General features: G+C 41.7%; 1 protein-coding gene across 1 annotated transcript in view; it reads left to right on the top strand.

Annotated features, from left to right (window-relative positions):
• The window catches only part of LOC116511715 (coiled-coil domain-containing protein 146-like), a 47,669-nt gene that overhangs the window by 1,543 nt on the left and 29,532 nt on the right, over window positions 1–16,594 (top strand). Inside the window, exons 2-8 of the mRNA XM_032221884.1 lie at window positions 2,369–2,578; window positions 4,210–4,267; window positions 5,740–5,916; window positions 8,506–8,579; window positions 10,056–10,283; window positions 12,523–12,709; window positions 13,220–13,315. Of these exons, the coding sequence (XP_032077775.1) occupies window positions 2,369–2,578; window positions 4,210–4,267; window positions 5,740–5,916; window positions 8,506–8,579; window positions 10,056–10,283; window positions 12,523–12,709; window positions 13,220–13,315 (1,030 nt within the window). The remainder of the gene's footprint in view (window positions 1–2,368; window positions 2,579–4,209; window positions 4,268–5,739; window positions 5,917–8,505; window positions 8,580–10,055; window positions 10,284–12,522; window positions 12,710–13,219; window positions 13,316–16,594) is intronic.

Below are 16,594 nucleotides of genomic sequence, written 5' to 3'. Positions count from 1 at the left end.
CTTGCTGGGAATCGAACCTGATGCGAGCTAAATAGCTTGAAATAGATCTATACTAGTCTCCCTTTATTTATTTATCAGCACAAATATAACAAATGTAACAAAAAGGCAACAGTAAAAAATATTGGGTTTCTGTCTGGATGGTCTCTTGTGACGAGCCGAAGGACAGAGAATGGAAGTGTGATCTTCTCCCATATTTGGGCATACCAGGGGTCGTGACTTTAATATGTATGTATGTATGTATGTATGTATATCTATATCTATATCTATATCTATATCTATATCTATATCTATATCTATATCTATATCTATATCTATATCTATATCTATATCTATATCTATATCTATATCTATATCTATCTATCTATCTATCTATCTATCTATCTATCTATCTATCTATCTATATATATATATATATATATATATGTTTCAGTAATTACTTAAAAACTGTGTTTCAACCTTATTGAAGTTTATTGACCTTTACAATATTGTGTAACTCAGTTATTGTGTTTTGTAAATTGTCACCTAGGGTGAACCAGATAACTATAGCTTTAGTTTTAAAAAACTCTTAACTAATCAATTATATAATTCACTGTAGTATACCTTTATTCCAGTACAAATTTAGTGCAGGGTACAAAGTCAATAGTTTTATATCTGTGTTGCATACATGATAAACTAAAAACAGCTTTAAAATATATTGAGAATAAGTCCTCTTTACTCCTTGAAGGAACGATACTCAGAGGTACAGGATACTCTGTTTCCCTGAAAATAAGACCTCCCCGGATAATAAGCTCAATCGGGCTTTTGAGTGCATGCGCTAAAATAAGCCCTCCCCGAAAATAGTGCAACACAGTAGCAGCAATGAGGTGACCACACGTGTTAAGTCCTCGGACATCCGACCTGGGCTGAGCAGAGTTGCGCTGATTGGTTCCAGCACACCGGAGGACAGGCACGCTGAATGTAGCTGCAGATTGGCTCACCGCCTCTTGCACCTCAAAAATAATAAGACCTCCCCGAAAATAAGACCAAGTGCTTATTTTTTGGGGGGTCAAAAGAAAATAAGACCCTGTCTTATTTTCGGGGAAACACGGTAGTAAATGCAAATAGTTTATAAAGGGAAATAGTTTCAGAAACTTTGATTTGTCTGACTTCAGAAAGAGTTTTTAATGTGTATCTTTTTAACATTGCAAAATTTAGCATTCCTCTGCTTTAAAATGATGAGTCAGAGGAAAAAGGTTTTTTTCTCTCTCTCATGGAAACCTGTTTTTTATTGTATTTTTGGCATTACGGAAAAGCATGGTGCCTTGGTATCTTGGTTTTCCACTGCTTTGAAACTCATCACATTTGGTACTCAATGCATTTTTTTTAACCTGAAAATTTTGTCCCCGTACTCATTATTTGTTTGGTACTTGACGTACAGACTAAACGTATTGCTTCTCAGCTGCCTTGTGATTCACTATATTATTCCTTACAGGGGGAAAATTCAGGGATGAAATGCTACTGGTTCGGGTCAGTTTGTCCGAACCAGTAGTAAAAAATGCTACTGGTTGGCAGAACCGGTAGTAAAAAAATACTAAAAAAATTTAAGAAAAAAACCCACGTTCCGACGATCGCATGTGTCACAGCTGAGCTTTGGAACTTTAAAAAAAAAAACTTTTAAAGGATTTTTTTTACTACAGGTTCTCCGGAAACGTGGGTGTATGTGTGTGTGTGTCTGTTTTTGCTCCCAGCAGGCTTCCCTGAGGCCTGCTAGGCCAAAAATGGGGGATAGGGGGTGCTGAGAAAAAGAAAGAAAGAAAGAAAGAAAGAAAGAAAAAAGAAAGGAAGGAAGAAGAAAGAAAGGAAGAAAGAAAGGAAGGAAGGAAGAAGAAAGAGAAAGAAAGAAAGAAAGAAAAAGAAAGAAAGAACAATAGAAGGAAGGAAGGAAGGAAGGAAGGAAGGAAGGAAAGAAAGAAAAAGAAAGAGGGGGAAGGAGGGAGGGAGGAGGGAAAAGGAGAGGAAGGAAGGACTACAAACCTGGAACTATAAGCAGCTTCAGAAGATAATCCAGGGCTGGAAGGGACCTGGAGGTCATCTAGTCCAACCCTACTCCAGCAGGACATTGTGAGTTTCTACCTTTTGATCCCCCAGTTACATGACTACATAGCCACGCCCACCCAGTCACATGACCCCATCCCAAGCCATGCCCACCAAGCCACACCCACAGAACCAGTAGTAAAAAAAAATTAGATTTCACCACTGGAAAAATCGTTTGGTACTCCTAGTTTTTGGTACTCAATGCGCCCTCCCGGAGCCAATTAGCCACCAGGACCGATGAATTCTTCAATAGAGCGTATCGGTTGGATTAAAATAAAACCCGGTTTTATTCTAGTTTACAGGAATCGGAGATTCAGCTGCTGCAGGATGCCAAACGTTTCTCGGTGAAGCTGGAAGAGCAGCAGCAGGAGCTTGAGAAAGCCGAGGAGTTTCCAGAAGGCGCCACCTCCGAGGTCTCCAAACTGAGGCAGCAGTACCTGAGATACTTCAACGAGTACAACGCCATTCAAGAGAGAGAGTTTGAAATCCAGTATAGGCTGACTAGGTAGGTATAACATTTGGCCCACTGCCTTTTTCACAAAACTCCACTGAGGGTTTCTTCAGACTGCCAGGTAAGTAGAAAGAAGAAGGGAGAATTCAGCTCCCCCTCAACTTACAATTGAGGCCGGCGTTTCTGTGTTTAAGCGATAGCGTTGTTACGACTCTTCCGGCCACAGCTGTTAAGCGATTTGCCACGCTGGTTCAGTTAGGAACGTGGTTGTTAAGTGAATCAGGCTTCCCCATTGACTTCGCCCACCAGAAGCTCGCAACAGGGGACACTGGGACTGTCCTGAATAGGAGTCAGTGCCGAGTGTCTGAATTTAAATCACATGACCGTGGGAATGATGTAACGGTGGTAAGTGTGAAAAAAACAGTCATAAGTCAGTTTTTCCAGGGCTGTTGTAACTTCGAATGGTCATTGAGAGGGGAGAGCCGAAGAAGAGGAAGAGGAGAGAGGGAGAGGAGGGGAGGAGGAGAGGGGAGAGAGAGGGAAGAGGGGGTGAGGAGAGAGGAGAGAGGAAAGGAAGAGAAGAGAGGAGAAAGGGGAGAAAAGGAGAGGAGAGGAAGAGGGGAGGGGCGAGGAAGAGAAGAGTGGAGAAAGGAGAGACGAGAGGGGGAGGAGGAGAGGGGAGAGAGAGGGAGAGGAGGAGAGGGGAGAGGAGGGGAGGAGGAGAGGGAAGAGGGGGTGAGGAGAGAGGAGAGAGGAAAGGAAGAGAAGAAAGAGAGGAGGAGAGGAGAAGAAGAGGGGAAGGGCGAGGAAGAGAAGAGAGGAGAAAGGAGAGAAGAGAGAGGGAGAGGAGGGGAGGGGGAGAGGGGAGAGAGGGAAGAAGAGGGTGAGGAGAGGAAAGGAAGAGAAGAGGGGGAAAGGAGAAAGGAGGAGAGGAAGAGGAGAGGGGCAAGGAAGAGAGGAGAGGAGAAAGGGAAGAGGAGGAGGAGAGAGGGGAGAGAGAGAGGAGGGGAGGGGAGAGGAAAAGAGGAGGGGAGGGGAGAGGAAAAGAGGAGGGGAAGGGAGGAGAGAAAGGGAGAGGAGAGGAAGAGAGAAGGAGGTGGGAGAGAGGGGAGGAGGGGAAAGGGAGGGATAGAGAGGAGAGGGAAAGAGGAGGAGAGAGAAGAGTTCCTATCTGAGCAGGAAATACTGGAAGAGGACAACTATCAGAGGAAGTCAAATTGCTTAATGTCAAAGCTGGGGGCAATATAATCAGCACTTTTATTATCAGTTAATAAGTAATAGAAAATAGGTCAAAACACACCGGAAAGCCCAACAGTGAACTTCAAAAGAAGGACATACAAATCGGGCAACAGTACCAAATTGGCTTAGATTTCAGAAAATAATATTTTGATGTTGACAGAGCCTGTTGAAAAAATGCCTCGTCGTTCCTTTCTACATGTGGCTAGTCCTCAATTTAGGACCACAGTGGAACCCAGAATTTCCTTTGCTCTGCCCACCCGCTTCTGCGCATGAACCAGTAATAAAAAATAATAGAGACCCACCACTGGAATATGTATATATATTCTTTTGAGAGCGGGCATCAGAATTTCATTTTTTAATGTTTGCTGGTATGTTCACAGAAAAAAGTGGCAATAAAGGTAATCTTATCTTATACGCTGCCTTTTAATATTATTTATCCCATCTAGTTTACTAGAAGACAAGAAATTAATTGAAAAGGACTATCGCAGAATTCCCAAAGCTTCTGTAAGTAAGTTTCTCACCTTAGACACCTAATTCAATGGGCTGAAAATACAACCTGCAGATTTGGGGGGCCAAATCATGAAATCAGACAAGTCCGTTAAAGTTGTAATCATGTATTTGTTTATCTGGGAACCAACAAGATTTTCACAGGGTAAATAGATGGGCCCAGAATTGTCCTATAAATTTATGAAACGTAGCGGTGATTCTGGCAGCCATCCTGTCCCTCCTAATCTTCTTCTTTGATAAGCCAGGTAGAGCCTCCTGGCTCCCTCAAACCGTTCATCGTACAATTTAGCAAGGATGGAATGCTGTACTTTTTTTAGCGGTGCTTCCAAAGACAGGCGAGAGGCACTTTTGTGATGACTGGAAGTGGAAGGAAGGAAGAGAAATAGCAAAGAATCCTGTATGGAACATACAGGTCTAGCTGTTGGATTTAGAAATAAAAAGGTTTCCCAAAATCTTGGAACCTTGGCTTGGCTAATTTGCAAGCAAATAAAGTCTTGTCCTACCTATAAAGGAGCTCAGGGTGGAAATGAGGAGTTTGGTGCTTTCTGAGATTGGTTGTCTTCTTGAAGACGTTTCATGACCCAAACTAGGAAAAATCATCAGTACTAGTCCTGATGGTGCTACCTACCGCTAACATTATCTAGTACCTAGATGTTACCTAGTTTGTCTAAGGAAACATCTGTAAGAAAACAACCAGCTCAGAGATCACTAGGGGCCTCTTAAGGTCTTGTGTTCTGTCTATTCTTTTCTGTTCTGTTCTGTTCTATTCATTGTCCTATTCTTTTTTTAATTATTTATTTTTGTTACATAATATTCTTTTGTGAACAGTTACTTGTCCGAATTCCCCCTTTAATGTTCCCACCAAACGACATAATTTGTTTTACATTGTATTTCCATTGTTTCCAATTTTAGCCCTATTACTTTTCTTCTCCTGTTTTCCAATTTCTAGTTTTGAACATGTACAAACAATATAGCTTTTCTTTCTCTTTAAAAATAAACAATTTATCATTTCTTTTCCATTTCTTTTCCATTAACAATATGAATCTTCAAGTTTCAAATTTCAAGTTTTATATAATCAACATAACAGAATTATTTATCAGCTTTAAGGTTCTTAATGTAATTCTAATTAAAACATATTCTTAGATCATATCATTCTACTATTCTCCTATTTCTAAATTTTCTTTTCTCTTTTTCTTCTTTTTATGTGTCTTTTATCTTTTCTTCTGTATTTTCCCTTTCACTTTTCGATAGGTTTTTTGAGTATCTCTCCCCCACGTTTCTCTTTCCCATCTCCCTTTATTTCTCTCTATTCTATTCTATTCTATTCCTTATTCTATTCCCTATTCTATTCTATTCCATTCCACTCCACTCCACTCCACTCCCTGTTCTATTCTATTCTATTCTATTCTATTCTATTCTAATCCATTCCATTCATACCACAAGTCACTTAATTTCATTTTTTTTTCAAGGATGCGGACAAGAGAATCAAAGCCTTGAGGGACAGTTGCGAAGACCTGCGTAAAGAAACGACGCAGAGAAGGCTAGAAATCAAAAACCTGAAAGACGACCTGTTCATAAGGCATAAGCGTCTCACGAAGGAGCACAAAGAGCTGGAAGAACTGTTTCGAAAGCAAGAAGAACTAAAGGTAACGGAGGATCACCTGTGTAGCCGCCTACTTATAGGGCTGGGTTTGGATGCCCACCTCCAAGCTGTATAGAAAAAGGCTCACAAGTATTTTGTCGATAGAGATTCTCAGCGCTCCAGGTGGAGTTGTGGGTAAGTTGACCCTAAACAACTGGGTTTTTCTTGCTGGTTTGAAATGTTTCACTGCTCCTCCAAGTAGCTTCTTCAGTCTGAGCAAGGAAGATCAGGATCAAAGGGATGTTGCTAGCGGTTTGCCCCGGTTTGGGCAAACAGGTAATGGAAATTGCGACTGGGTTGCCAAACCGGGAGGGATGGCAGGCTAGTCACGCCCCCGAACCAGTTCCTCGGTTGCCATGGCATCTTTCTTTTGACATTTTTAATGTTCTGCGCATGCTCCAATGGTGGGTTGCAGGCGGTACGGGCGTACCGGTGCCTGCCTGGAGCACCGGGTACGGTGCTCCGGAGGGCCCACCTACCTGCCCAAGCTCCTTGCCTGTATTTGAGCTCTTTGGCACTTCCGCATACACGCACAGAGTGCATGGCAACTGCGCGACGCTCCGCCAAGCAGCTGGAGCGTCATGGAGGCTCGCAGAGGCATCGCAAGAGGTAAAGACGTATGCGTGGGCTGCACACATTCATGTGGTGGACGCCAGGCCCCGTTGTAACCGGTACAGTTGCAACAGGATCCGGAACCCACCGCTAGCATGCGCACACCTATTTACAGGCAACTGCACGCGCACAAGGAGCGAATCGCGCATACAGCAAAGCAGCAGTAACACTGGCAGAAACCCACCCCGGATCAGGACCACTTCACAGGTTCACCGGAGGGGTGTGTGTGCACATTTAATGCTCCTCCTAAGCTAAAGAATTCATTTAGGATGTGATGCAGGAGAAGGCTCCTGTGTGTTCCTTGGATAGCAAAGGTGACTAAGAAGCAAGTTCTGTATTGCGTAACATCTGACATGTCATTGGAAGGCAAAAATCACGAAACTGCATCTTACTTTGGCCTTGCCATGCAGGGGAATTCACTGGAGAATGCAAGAGCTGTGATTAGAACAGAGTATTGCAAACTAATTCTACTAACTGCCAGCTGTTCGATTCTCACCAGGCTCAAGATTGACTCGGTGTCAAGCTGGCCTGACTGAGGCCATTTTGAGACTTCATTGCGGAGACGCCAGAGAAGAGGGAGAGTGAGAGAGGAAATAGAGATAGCTGGGGTGTTGTAGCCAAAACAGAATACTTTCTCGTGGGAACCAAGGACATTCCTGCAGGTGCTCGGAAGGAGGGGACTGGAGTCACCTAGCAACTGGACAATATCCTGATTGGACCATGTGACTGATTATCTTGAGAAAGTGACAAGGCTTTCTTTTAATTAGGTGAAAACCGTGGGAATATTCAGAGTGGGTTTTCACCAGCCTGCGCCAATATGACCTATCCAATAAACCTATTCTTTGAGCAAATCGCCAGTCTCAGGGTTTTATTTGTTATGGGTCTGTTACTTGGAACCTTGACATTCAGCCTTCCATCCATCCGAGGTCAGTTAAAAGAGGACTCCAGATTGTTGGGGGCAATAGGCTGACTCTGTAAACTGCTTAAACACAGTGCTGTAAAGCACTGTGAAGCGGTATATACCATGTTTTTTGGACTATAAGACGCACCAGAGTATAAGACGCACCATGATTTTGAAGAGGTGAATTTTTAAAAAAAGAGTTTTTGCACTGGAAAAAAAGGGCATACAGAGCTTTGGGAGGCTTGTAGAATGCTGCTGGGGGGGAGGGCAAAAACAAGTAAAAACGGCCCATTTTTTGCTCATTTTTGCCCTCCCTGGCCCGTAGGAGCCCTTTGCAAGCCTCCCAAACCCTCTGCACATCCATTTTTGCAAAGAGGGCGGAGTTTCGGTAGGCCAAAAATGCCGTACTCAGTGTATAAGACGCACCCAGATTTTCACCCTCTTTTTTGAGGAGAAAAGGTGCGTCTTATACTCCGAAAAATATGGTAAGTCTAAGTGCTATTGCTGTAGGAAGAGTTAACGGTAAAAGGAAACCAGAGCGCCAAAGAACACAGCAGCCGTCAAAGCTGACACCAGACCAAATGTAGAAAAACTCAAAGAAGTAGCGCAAGATCGTAAGACACAGAGAGGCCTGGCCCATAAAATCATCAAGAGTCAGACTGGACTGAATGGATATCAGCCTCATCATCCTCATCGTCGTCATCGTCGTAAAGGATTTAGGTATTGTAACATTTACATCCTGACTGACCTCTGCCTATTCACTAAAGAGCCTATTCAAATTAGCTGAGAAGTGAAACCTTTCTGTGGGACATACAATCTATCAGGTCCCGCTAAGCAAGTTGCTCGGTTCTGAAGACGCTACTTGGATCAGCGGTGTAACGTTGCGAACCAAAAGAAGAAGACCAATTGCCACAACTCAACTTCCAGACTCAAACGTATTTCAAAGGAGGGGGGGCAGGAATAATATTCGTTTTCAGGACATTCTCTGATTGTTCCTATCACCCGGCTTGAAGTTAATTCATCCCGAGACATTCTTAAAACGCTTAGTTTCACACCTATTTATTTTCATTTTATCACCAGGATGAACTCGTCCGGCTCCAAGCTATTCCTATTCAGCTCGGAAAGGATATGGAAAAAATAAGCCGCAGAATGCAGTATGTTCCTCTCTTTATTATTATCGTTGGTTGCACAATCAGCTAGAAGTTTAGACTGCATTGGACATTAGTGCATTACTATTATTATTATTATTATTATTATATTGTTATTCCACCTTTTAAAATATAGTTCTGTTCTGTTCTCCTCCTCCTATTCTATTCTATTCTACTCTACTCTACTCTACTCTACTCTACTCTACTCTACTCTACTCTCCTCTCCTCTCCTCTCCTCTCCTCTATCCTCTATCCTCTATCCTCTATCCTTTATCCTCTATCCTCTATCCTCTATCCTCTATCCCTTATTTATTCCCTATTCTATTCCATTCCATTCCATTCCACTCCTTTCCTTTCCATTCCTTTCCATTCCATTCCATTCTATTTCTATTCTTATTTTTTCTTATCATGTTTTCTATTCTATTTTATTCTGTATTCTGTATTTTGTTCTATTCTACTCTATATTTTATTTTATTTTATTCTGTTCTATTCTATTCCTTATTCTACTCCCTATTCTATTCTATTCTATTCCATTCCATTCTATTCCATTCCACTCCTTTCCTTTCCTTTTCATTCCATTCTATTTCTATTCTTATTTTTTCTTATCATATTTTCTATTCTATTTTATTCTGTATTCTGTATTTTTTTCTATTCTACTATATATTCTATTTTATTTTATTCTGTTCTATTCTATTCCTTATTCTACTCCCTATTCTATTCTATTCCATTCCATTCCATTCTTGAAATAATGAAATAATAAAAGCCAAAAATACCCAGAGCAGATTTTAAGCAGACATTATCTTTTGATATTTTTTATGTATTTCCAAAGTTCAAATACAACCTCCCTGCAAAAAAGGAATGCAAAGAGAAAAAACAACAAATAAAAAAATAAACAAAACCAAAATGTTTACAAAACAAAGTATCAAACATACACGTAAAATGCCCCCACCCCCGATTGAATGCTGATAAATACATTTCAACAATAATAACTTCTCCCCTCTGAAACCGATCCACAATTCATAACCTTCTACATAGGGGTGTCAAACTTGCGGCCTGCGGCACAGGTGCATCACGTGCTCACCATGCCCACCTCCGGTTTAGCGAAGGGGGAAAAAGTTGTGATTTGTCATGTCAGAGTATGAGAGTTCATGACTTGACAGACACATGGTAACAAGGTCAGCCAATGAATAGGCTTGTCAACTGGGTCAGCCAATGAGGGCTGTTTTGGAAACTGAACCAGTATTTTCTGTGTGAGCAACGACGAGACAGCAAGGAGCCTGGGCGTGGCTTAGCTCTTTAGCTCTGAGTCTGTGCTCAAAACTAGCCTGCTGCTCTAAACTGAAACGGAAACTTTCCTCTGCCTGTATTTGCTTATATTTACCACCACGTTGGAAAACCAGCTTTTGGTATTGTACACTTACTTCATGTGTTATATTACACCTTATTCTCACTCATGTCAGCATCTGCCTCTGCTGCTTACAGAGATATAGAGAAGAAGAAAATCGTGCTTCGGGAAGAAGCGCAAGAACTTGTGGATACATCCAAAAAACTGGAGACCAAGTGCACAGAGACCACGATGGAGAAAGAAGATACGATCAAAGAGGTTGAAGGGAAGAAAGCACTGCTCGAGAGCAAAGAGCGAGAATTCAACACTCAGACAAAGGTGCATGAGATGAATAAAGAGAACGAAGGCACCGCCATTTCAGAGAGGTGAGATTTATTAGTCGTGGGCCATTGTGGGTTCTTCCTGTTCCTTAACATTGATATTTTAGCGAATAAAGGTAAATATATGTGTCTCAGGATAGTGTTACAGGATCTGAGCTGAGTCGGTCATCGAGACCGAAGGTGTTGTGGCCTGTCAGCTGTCAGCCCCTCCAGCAGTCGAATCAGAGGAGGCGGCAGTGTGAGAGTCAGGGTCAGCATCAAGAGAGCTCCGAGGGGGGAAAGAGGAAATGGAGCTGGGAGAGGGTTTGTTGTGTGTGGGAAGCTGGGTCAGAATAAAAAAGTTTTATTCTTGCAATTTTTGTCCCCTCAAACCCTAAGTACCTAGTAGGCTGGTGATAAATCCGCACTCCTATTGACTGACAAGGGGCCTGTTTCCCATTGTTCAATCATTTCTCTGGCTGTTTTTGTCTCTGCTCAGCCAACAATCGTAATAGCTGCGACACTGAATGCATCTCTTTATTTCTTATCATGATTTCGACGTAGCTTTACAAGGTCACCTTAATAATAATCACTACTTACAATCAGTCCTGAGAGGGATTTTTAAGGCAGCTGAAAGAAAAGGTACAGGTGCCAACAGAAGGCTAGCTTAATCCAGAAAAATCCAATAGAAAGGTAACTATTCAAAATCTCTAGGAGGTCCCATATGGTGGGAAAAAGTGGAAAAGCCCTAATTCAGTTCTCCCTAGTTTCGGATAGTAACACAAAGTACAGATAGTCCTCGACTTACAACAGTTTGTTAAGTGACTGTTCAGTGCCAACGGCACTGAAAAACATGACTTATGACCATTCTTCACACTTACGACCATTGCCACCATCCCCATCCCCATGGTCAGGTGATCAAAATTTGGATACTTGGCAACTGTTTCATATTTATAAAGGTTGGACTGTCCTGGGATCATATTTTGTGATCTTCTGATGAGCAAAGTCAATGGCGAAGCCGGATTCACTTAACAACCGTGCTACTAACTTAACAACCTCAGTGATTCACTTAATCACTGTGGCAAGAAAGTTTGTAAAATAATTGCCTCGCTTAGCAACCTAAATTTTGGGCTCAATTGTGGTCTTAAGTCAAGTGTCAGACCTCCAGTCATATTCCTTTTAGGATCTTTGGGCCGTCACACTCTCTCTTATTTTACTCTGCTGTTTCATTAGTGGGGAATTGGGAGGGGGAATAGCAAGGAGTAGAATGTGCTGTTGTCAAAATAAAACATTCCTTTCTAGAAGCCCGAGGTCATCCTTTGTCTTTGCACCTCTGCACCTGACCGGAACTAGATGGGTGGAAATGCCAGCGTGGCAGAGGAAGATTGGACCATGTGATGGACTTGTGGGTGTGGTGGGGCAAGATCATGAACTTTCAACTGGGTGAAAAACCCAGGAAGTTTTCAGATTTGGGTTTCCCACAGATGTGCCAACATGTCTCTCTTAATAAATTGGAAGTTTGAGGAAAGCTCTAGCTTGGATTCTGATTTAATTTTGGGTGATATATGGAATGCTGACATCAAGGACTACCTGTGGTGTTTTTTTTTAAGTCCTGAGTTTGGACTTCATGTCCGTGATCCATATTCCGTTCTACTTCTCGAAATAATTGGATGGACGGGAAAGATCTGAAATTGATATGACAAAACACCTGAACAAATCACATTATTTTAAAAAAACAACACGAATACTGTAAAGCAAGGGTGTCAAACTGGATTTCTTTGAGGGTGGATCATCATTATAGTTCTCCACCGCAAGTTAGCTGGGGGAGATGGTGGTATGGGGCGGGACGGATGCCGCCTGCAGCATCCTGCCAGACAAAGCGTGGGGTCTGCGCTCAGTCCCCCTATGCCTTGTTTTCACCCTCCATGATCTTTGTGCCGTTTTGGGGGCCATTTGTTTGGACATTTTTTTGATGTTTTTTGGGTGTTTGGGGGCCATTTTGGGGCTGTTTTTCAGGCCATTTTCGCCAGCAGAGTCCTGCAGAGAGCCACGGAGGGTGAAAATGAGGCACCGTGGAGCTGCACGCGGTTTGTTATAGCCCTCAGCGGCACCATGGGCCAGCGGCCCTTTGATATTTCCAGGCCGGCCCCATGAGCCGAATCGAAGCATCCCGCCGGCTGCATCTGGTTTGACACCCCTGCTGTAAAGCCTTCTCTGTAATTATCACTGGTCTGAATCTGAGAGTTTCAATTGTGGCTCCCTTGGTTTTTGTCCTAACAAAAAATCTTCTTCTACGCTTCCACAGGGGCCAGTTAGAAATGAGTTTTCGCAACGTGTCCAATTTGAAACAGAAGCTGCACGATAATCTGAGCCGGATGCAAAGGGAGAAGGAGAAGGACCTTCGAACCTTTAAAAAGATGGAAATGCAGCTTAAAATCGCGCAGGAAAGCCTGATACAAGTTCAGGCGCGTCACGAAAGAATGCGCTTAGAGGTGCGTACCAGTACATTGGAAGGGCAATGTTGAGTTTTATTATTTTTTCGGTTCTTTGGACCAAATACTGTTAAAAGTGCGGTTGCTAAGAAGAGGGTGACTGAAGGATGTCATGCAATTCGGGAGAACCGGTAGTTCAAAAATGCTTTAAAAAGTTTTTTAAAAAGTTGGTCACGTCCACCAGTCACATGACACCACCGCCAAGCCACGCCCACCCACCAAGAGGGGGAAAATTTGAATTTCACCCCTGCCTTAATCACTGTGGCAAGAAAGGTTGCAAAATGAGGCAAAACTCATTTTTGAACAACTGTCTCGCTTGGCGGCATAAATTTTGGGGCTCAGTTGTGGTCGTAAGTGGAGAACTAGCTGTACTTCAATTGATGGTTTCTGGTTCTTTTTTTTTCTTTTAAGAAAAAGATTAGGCTCAAACATGAATAAGTCATTGGTTATATTAAAATAACTCACTTGCTTTTCTGTACCTAACCATATTTTTTCCCCTCCCTTGTACAGATTGATTCCATCCCTAAAGAGGATGGGGCAATATTAGAGAGGCGAAGGGAGCTTCAGAGAGAAGTGGAAATAGCTAAGCGAAATCTTACTCAAGAGGTAATGGGACAGTTGTGTTTTTTATTCATTTGCCCAGCCCGCCAAAATCTTTCATCGGATGCCGCTCTCCCTATGCGTTCGCCGAGATACTAAACAACAGAAATGTTATTTCTTGTAAGAAGAAGAATAATTATTATCTTCAGGGAAACAGAAGTGTTACTACTACTTCTTTTTAAAAATAATTCTCCTCAGGAAACCCAGTGTCGCATACTCATGCTGTTTGTATTTCAAGTAGTCAGAAAATTTTATGTAGAGATCATATTTATTTATTCCTAACTGATCACCGGCATTGCCCTGGTATTTATTTATCCTAATCCTTGTATTAGACAGGATTTCTAAGGTTGGATTTTCCCCCTTGGGGAGTACTGTGAAGCTGTTACCGTGGCAACTCTCCTGCGCTATACAGTAGAAACCATTTTACGGCAGTACGTTAGAAGCCATTTTAAGGCACAACAGGCTGTATCTTAACAGAACAACCCCACCCCACCCAGAGGGGTGTTAGAGATGTCTTATCTCCACAGTATTTGTTTCCAGAGAGTAAGTCATCTGTGTACCAAGTATGGTTGAAGTTGCTGGAGGTGTTCCAGAGTTATGCTGGAACACACACACACACACACACACACGCACACAGACACACATTTATAAATATATATAGATTTTGACTTTGTTTAGCTTCCTGTCTCACGTTTGTGATTGTGGGCAGCTCAGCGAACAAGACAACTGAGCGAAAGCCTCAGGAAACCATGTACAAATATCCAGAAAGAAAAAACCCTTTAAAAGCAGATTACAAAACCAAATTAAAATCATAATAATACAGAGGGTCACTAATGGTTAGTGGAGCAAGAAGGGGCAAGCAAAGAACATGCTGACATCATCACACACATGTCATCATTGTCTTCCTGTCTCTCCCTGTGGAATAGGTACACTGTGCTTGCAAAAGAGGGAAAAAATTAGCTGCTTAGTGTAGTGACTCCTAGAGGGATTTCAGCTTAATCACTTATAAGTAATATCTTCATTAATTTCCTTTAGGCCAGCATTGCATGTATCTATTCTTTATTCTTTCTCTTTATCCATCCATCTGTCTATCATCTATCTCTGCCCACAATATTTCTATCAGTCATCTATCCGTCCATCTATCCATCCCTCCATCCATCTATATCTATCATTTATCTCTACCCACTATCTAGATCTCTATCAGTCATCTATTTATCCATCCATCCATCCATCCATCCATCCATCCATCCATTATCTATCTATCTATCTATCTATCTATCTATCTATCTATCTATCTATCTATCTATCTATCTCTATCACCTATTATCTATCTATCTATCTATCTATCTATCTATCTATCTATCTATCACTATCTGTATCTATCTATCTATCTATCTCTATCTATCAATCATCTCTCTCTCTCTCTCTCTCTCTCTCTCTCTCTCTCTATCTATCACCTATTATCTATCTATCTATCTATCTATCTATCTATCTATCTATCTATCACTATCTGTATCTATCTATCTATCTATCTATCTATCTATCTCTATCTATCAATCATCTCTCTCTCTCTCTCTCTCTCTCTATCTATCTATCTATCTATCTATAACTATCTATTTATCTCTATCTATCTATCATATATCTATCTATCTATCTATCTATATCTATCTATCTATCTATCTATCTATCTATCTATCTATCTATCTAATCTGTCTGTCTGTCTGTCTGTCTGTCTGTCTGTCTGTCTGTCTGTCTGTCTATTATCTATCCATCCGTCCATCATCCATCCATTCATCGATCTATCCACCCATCCAGTGATGTTTGTTAGGAAAAATCCAAGGGAAGGACTATTATGAAAGTGATTTCAAGGTCCTTAGGCCATGGAGGATGTAGACAGAAACCTTTCAGTTATTGTTTCTTGCCCCTTTTCCATTCGCTGCATGGCCACTTTGAATGGGCTTTTGTGTCCTTTTGTTCCTTTCTCCCCTGTCTGCCGGGCTGTTCTCCAGTCCTTGCCGTACTCTCTGGCAGGGAAGAAAGCTGGAGGGGGAAGGCACCCTGCTTGGCAGGTTTCCAGGTTTCCTCTCTGATTTTCAGGCGGTAGCTTTCCATGGAATTGTTTGGTCTGCATCTTTCTCTCAATTTCATCCCTTTCTTTCATCGGGGATACCATATTCCCATTCTGCTTAGTATAATCATTTGGGCACCGGGTATGGTGTAGAAATATTGGTAATACGGTAAAAATATTGGGGTAGCAGTGGGGGATCCCATGTTCTAATCCATGCTCAGTTTTGTGGGGATCTATCGATCTCAAGTTCAGCTCAGCTCATAGTGTTGTTGTTGTTGTTGTTGTTGTTATTGTTGTGTGGATACAATGGGAGGTTGGGATGCTATGTACAGATTTATACCTTAGGGTATAAAACTAACAAACATGTTTGGGCCATCCGAATGGAAACAACTAGCCTTTAGCAAGCACTGTACCTTGCTATTTCAAATTTCTCCATTGCTCCAATTCAGAAAGTCAATCCCCCTCCCTTACATTGTTTATTCCAGCCTCAGCACTACTTTTTATTTTTGTAGTTACACTAGTTGATAACCTGGTGTTGCTCAGATATTTATTTATAAGGGGGAAATGTCCAGACCAAATGTAATTTCTATTGTTGGATTTTCCCCCTTACCAGAGGTGAGGTACTGTGAAGCTATTACCCTGGCAATTCCACTGCGCTGAACAGTAGAAGCCATTTTATGGCAATACAGTAGAGCCATTTGAAGGCACAACAGGCTATACCTATAAAACACCCCCCCCCCAAGGGGTGTTAGGGGTATCCACAGTATTTGTTTCCAGAGAGTAAGTCATCTGTGTACCAAGTTTGGTTGAAAGTGCTTGAGGCGTTCCAGAGTTATGCTGGAATACACACGCACAAATAGATGATTGATAGATAGATAGATAGATAGATAGATAGATAGATAGATAGATAGATAGATAGATAGATAATAGGTAGATAGATAGATAGATAGATAGATAGATAGATAGATAGATAGATAGATAGATAGATAGATAGATATAGTAGATACGATAGCTAGCTAGCTAGCTAGCTAGCTAGATAGATAGATAGATAGATAGATAGATAGATAGATAGATAGATAGATAGATAGATAGATAGATAGATAGATAGAGATTAGAGATAGATAGATAGATAGATAGATAGATAGATAGATAGATAGAGATTAGAGATAGATAGATAGATAGATAGATAGAGATAGATAGATAGATGATAGATAGAT

This window comes from Thamnophis elegans, chromosome 7, assembly GCF_009769535.1.
Source record: "Thamnophis elegans isolate rThaEle1 chromosome 7, rThaEle1.pri, whole genome shotgun sequence".
Taxonomy (NCBI): Eukaryota; Metazoa; Chordata; class Lepidosauria; order Squamata; family Colubridae; genus Thamnophis; species Thamnophis elegans.
Note: the sequence above shows the minus strand (reverse complement) of the source record. Positions and strands in the feature narration are given on the sequence as shown.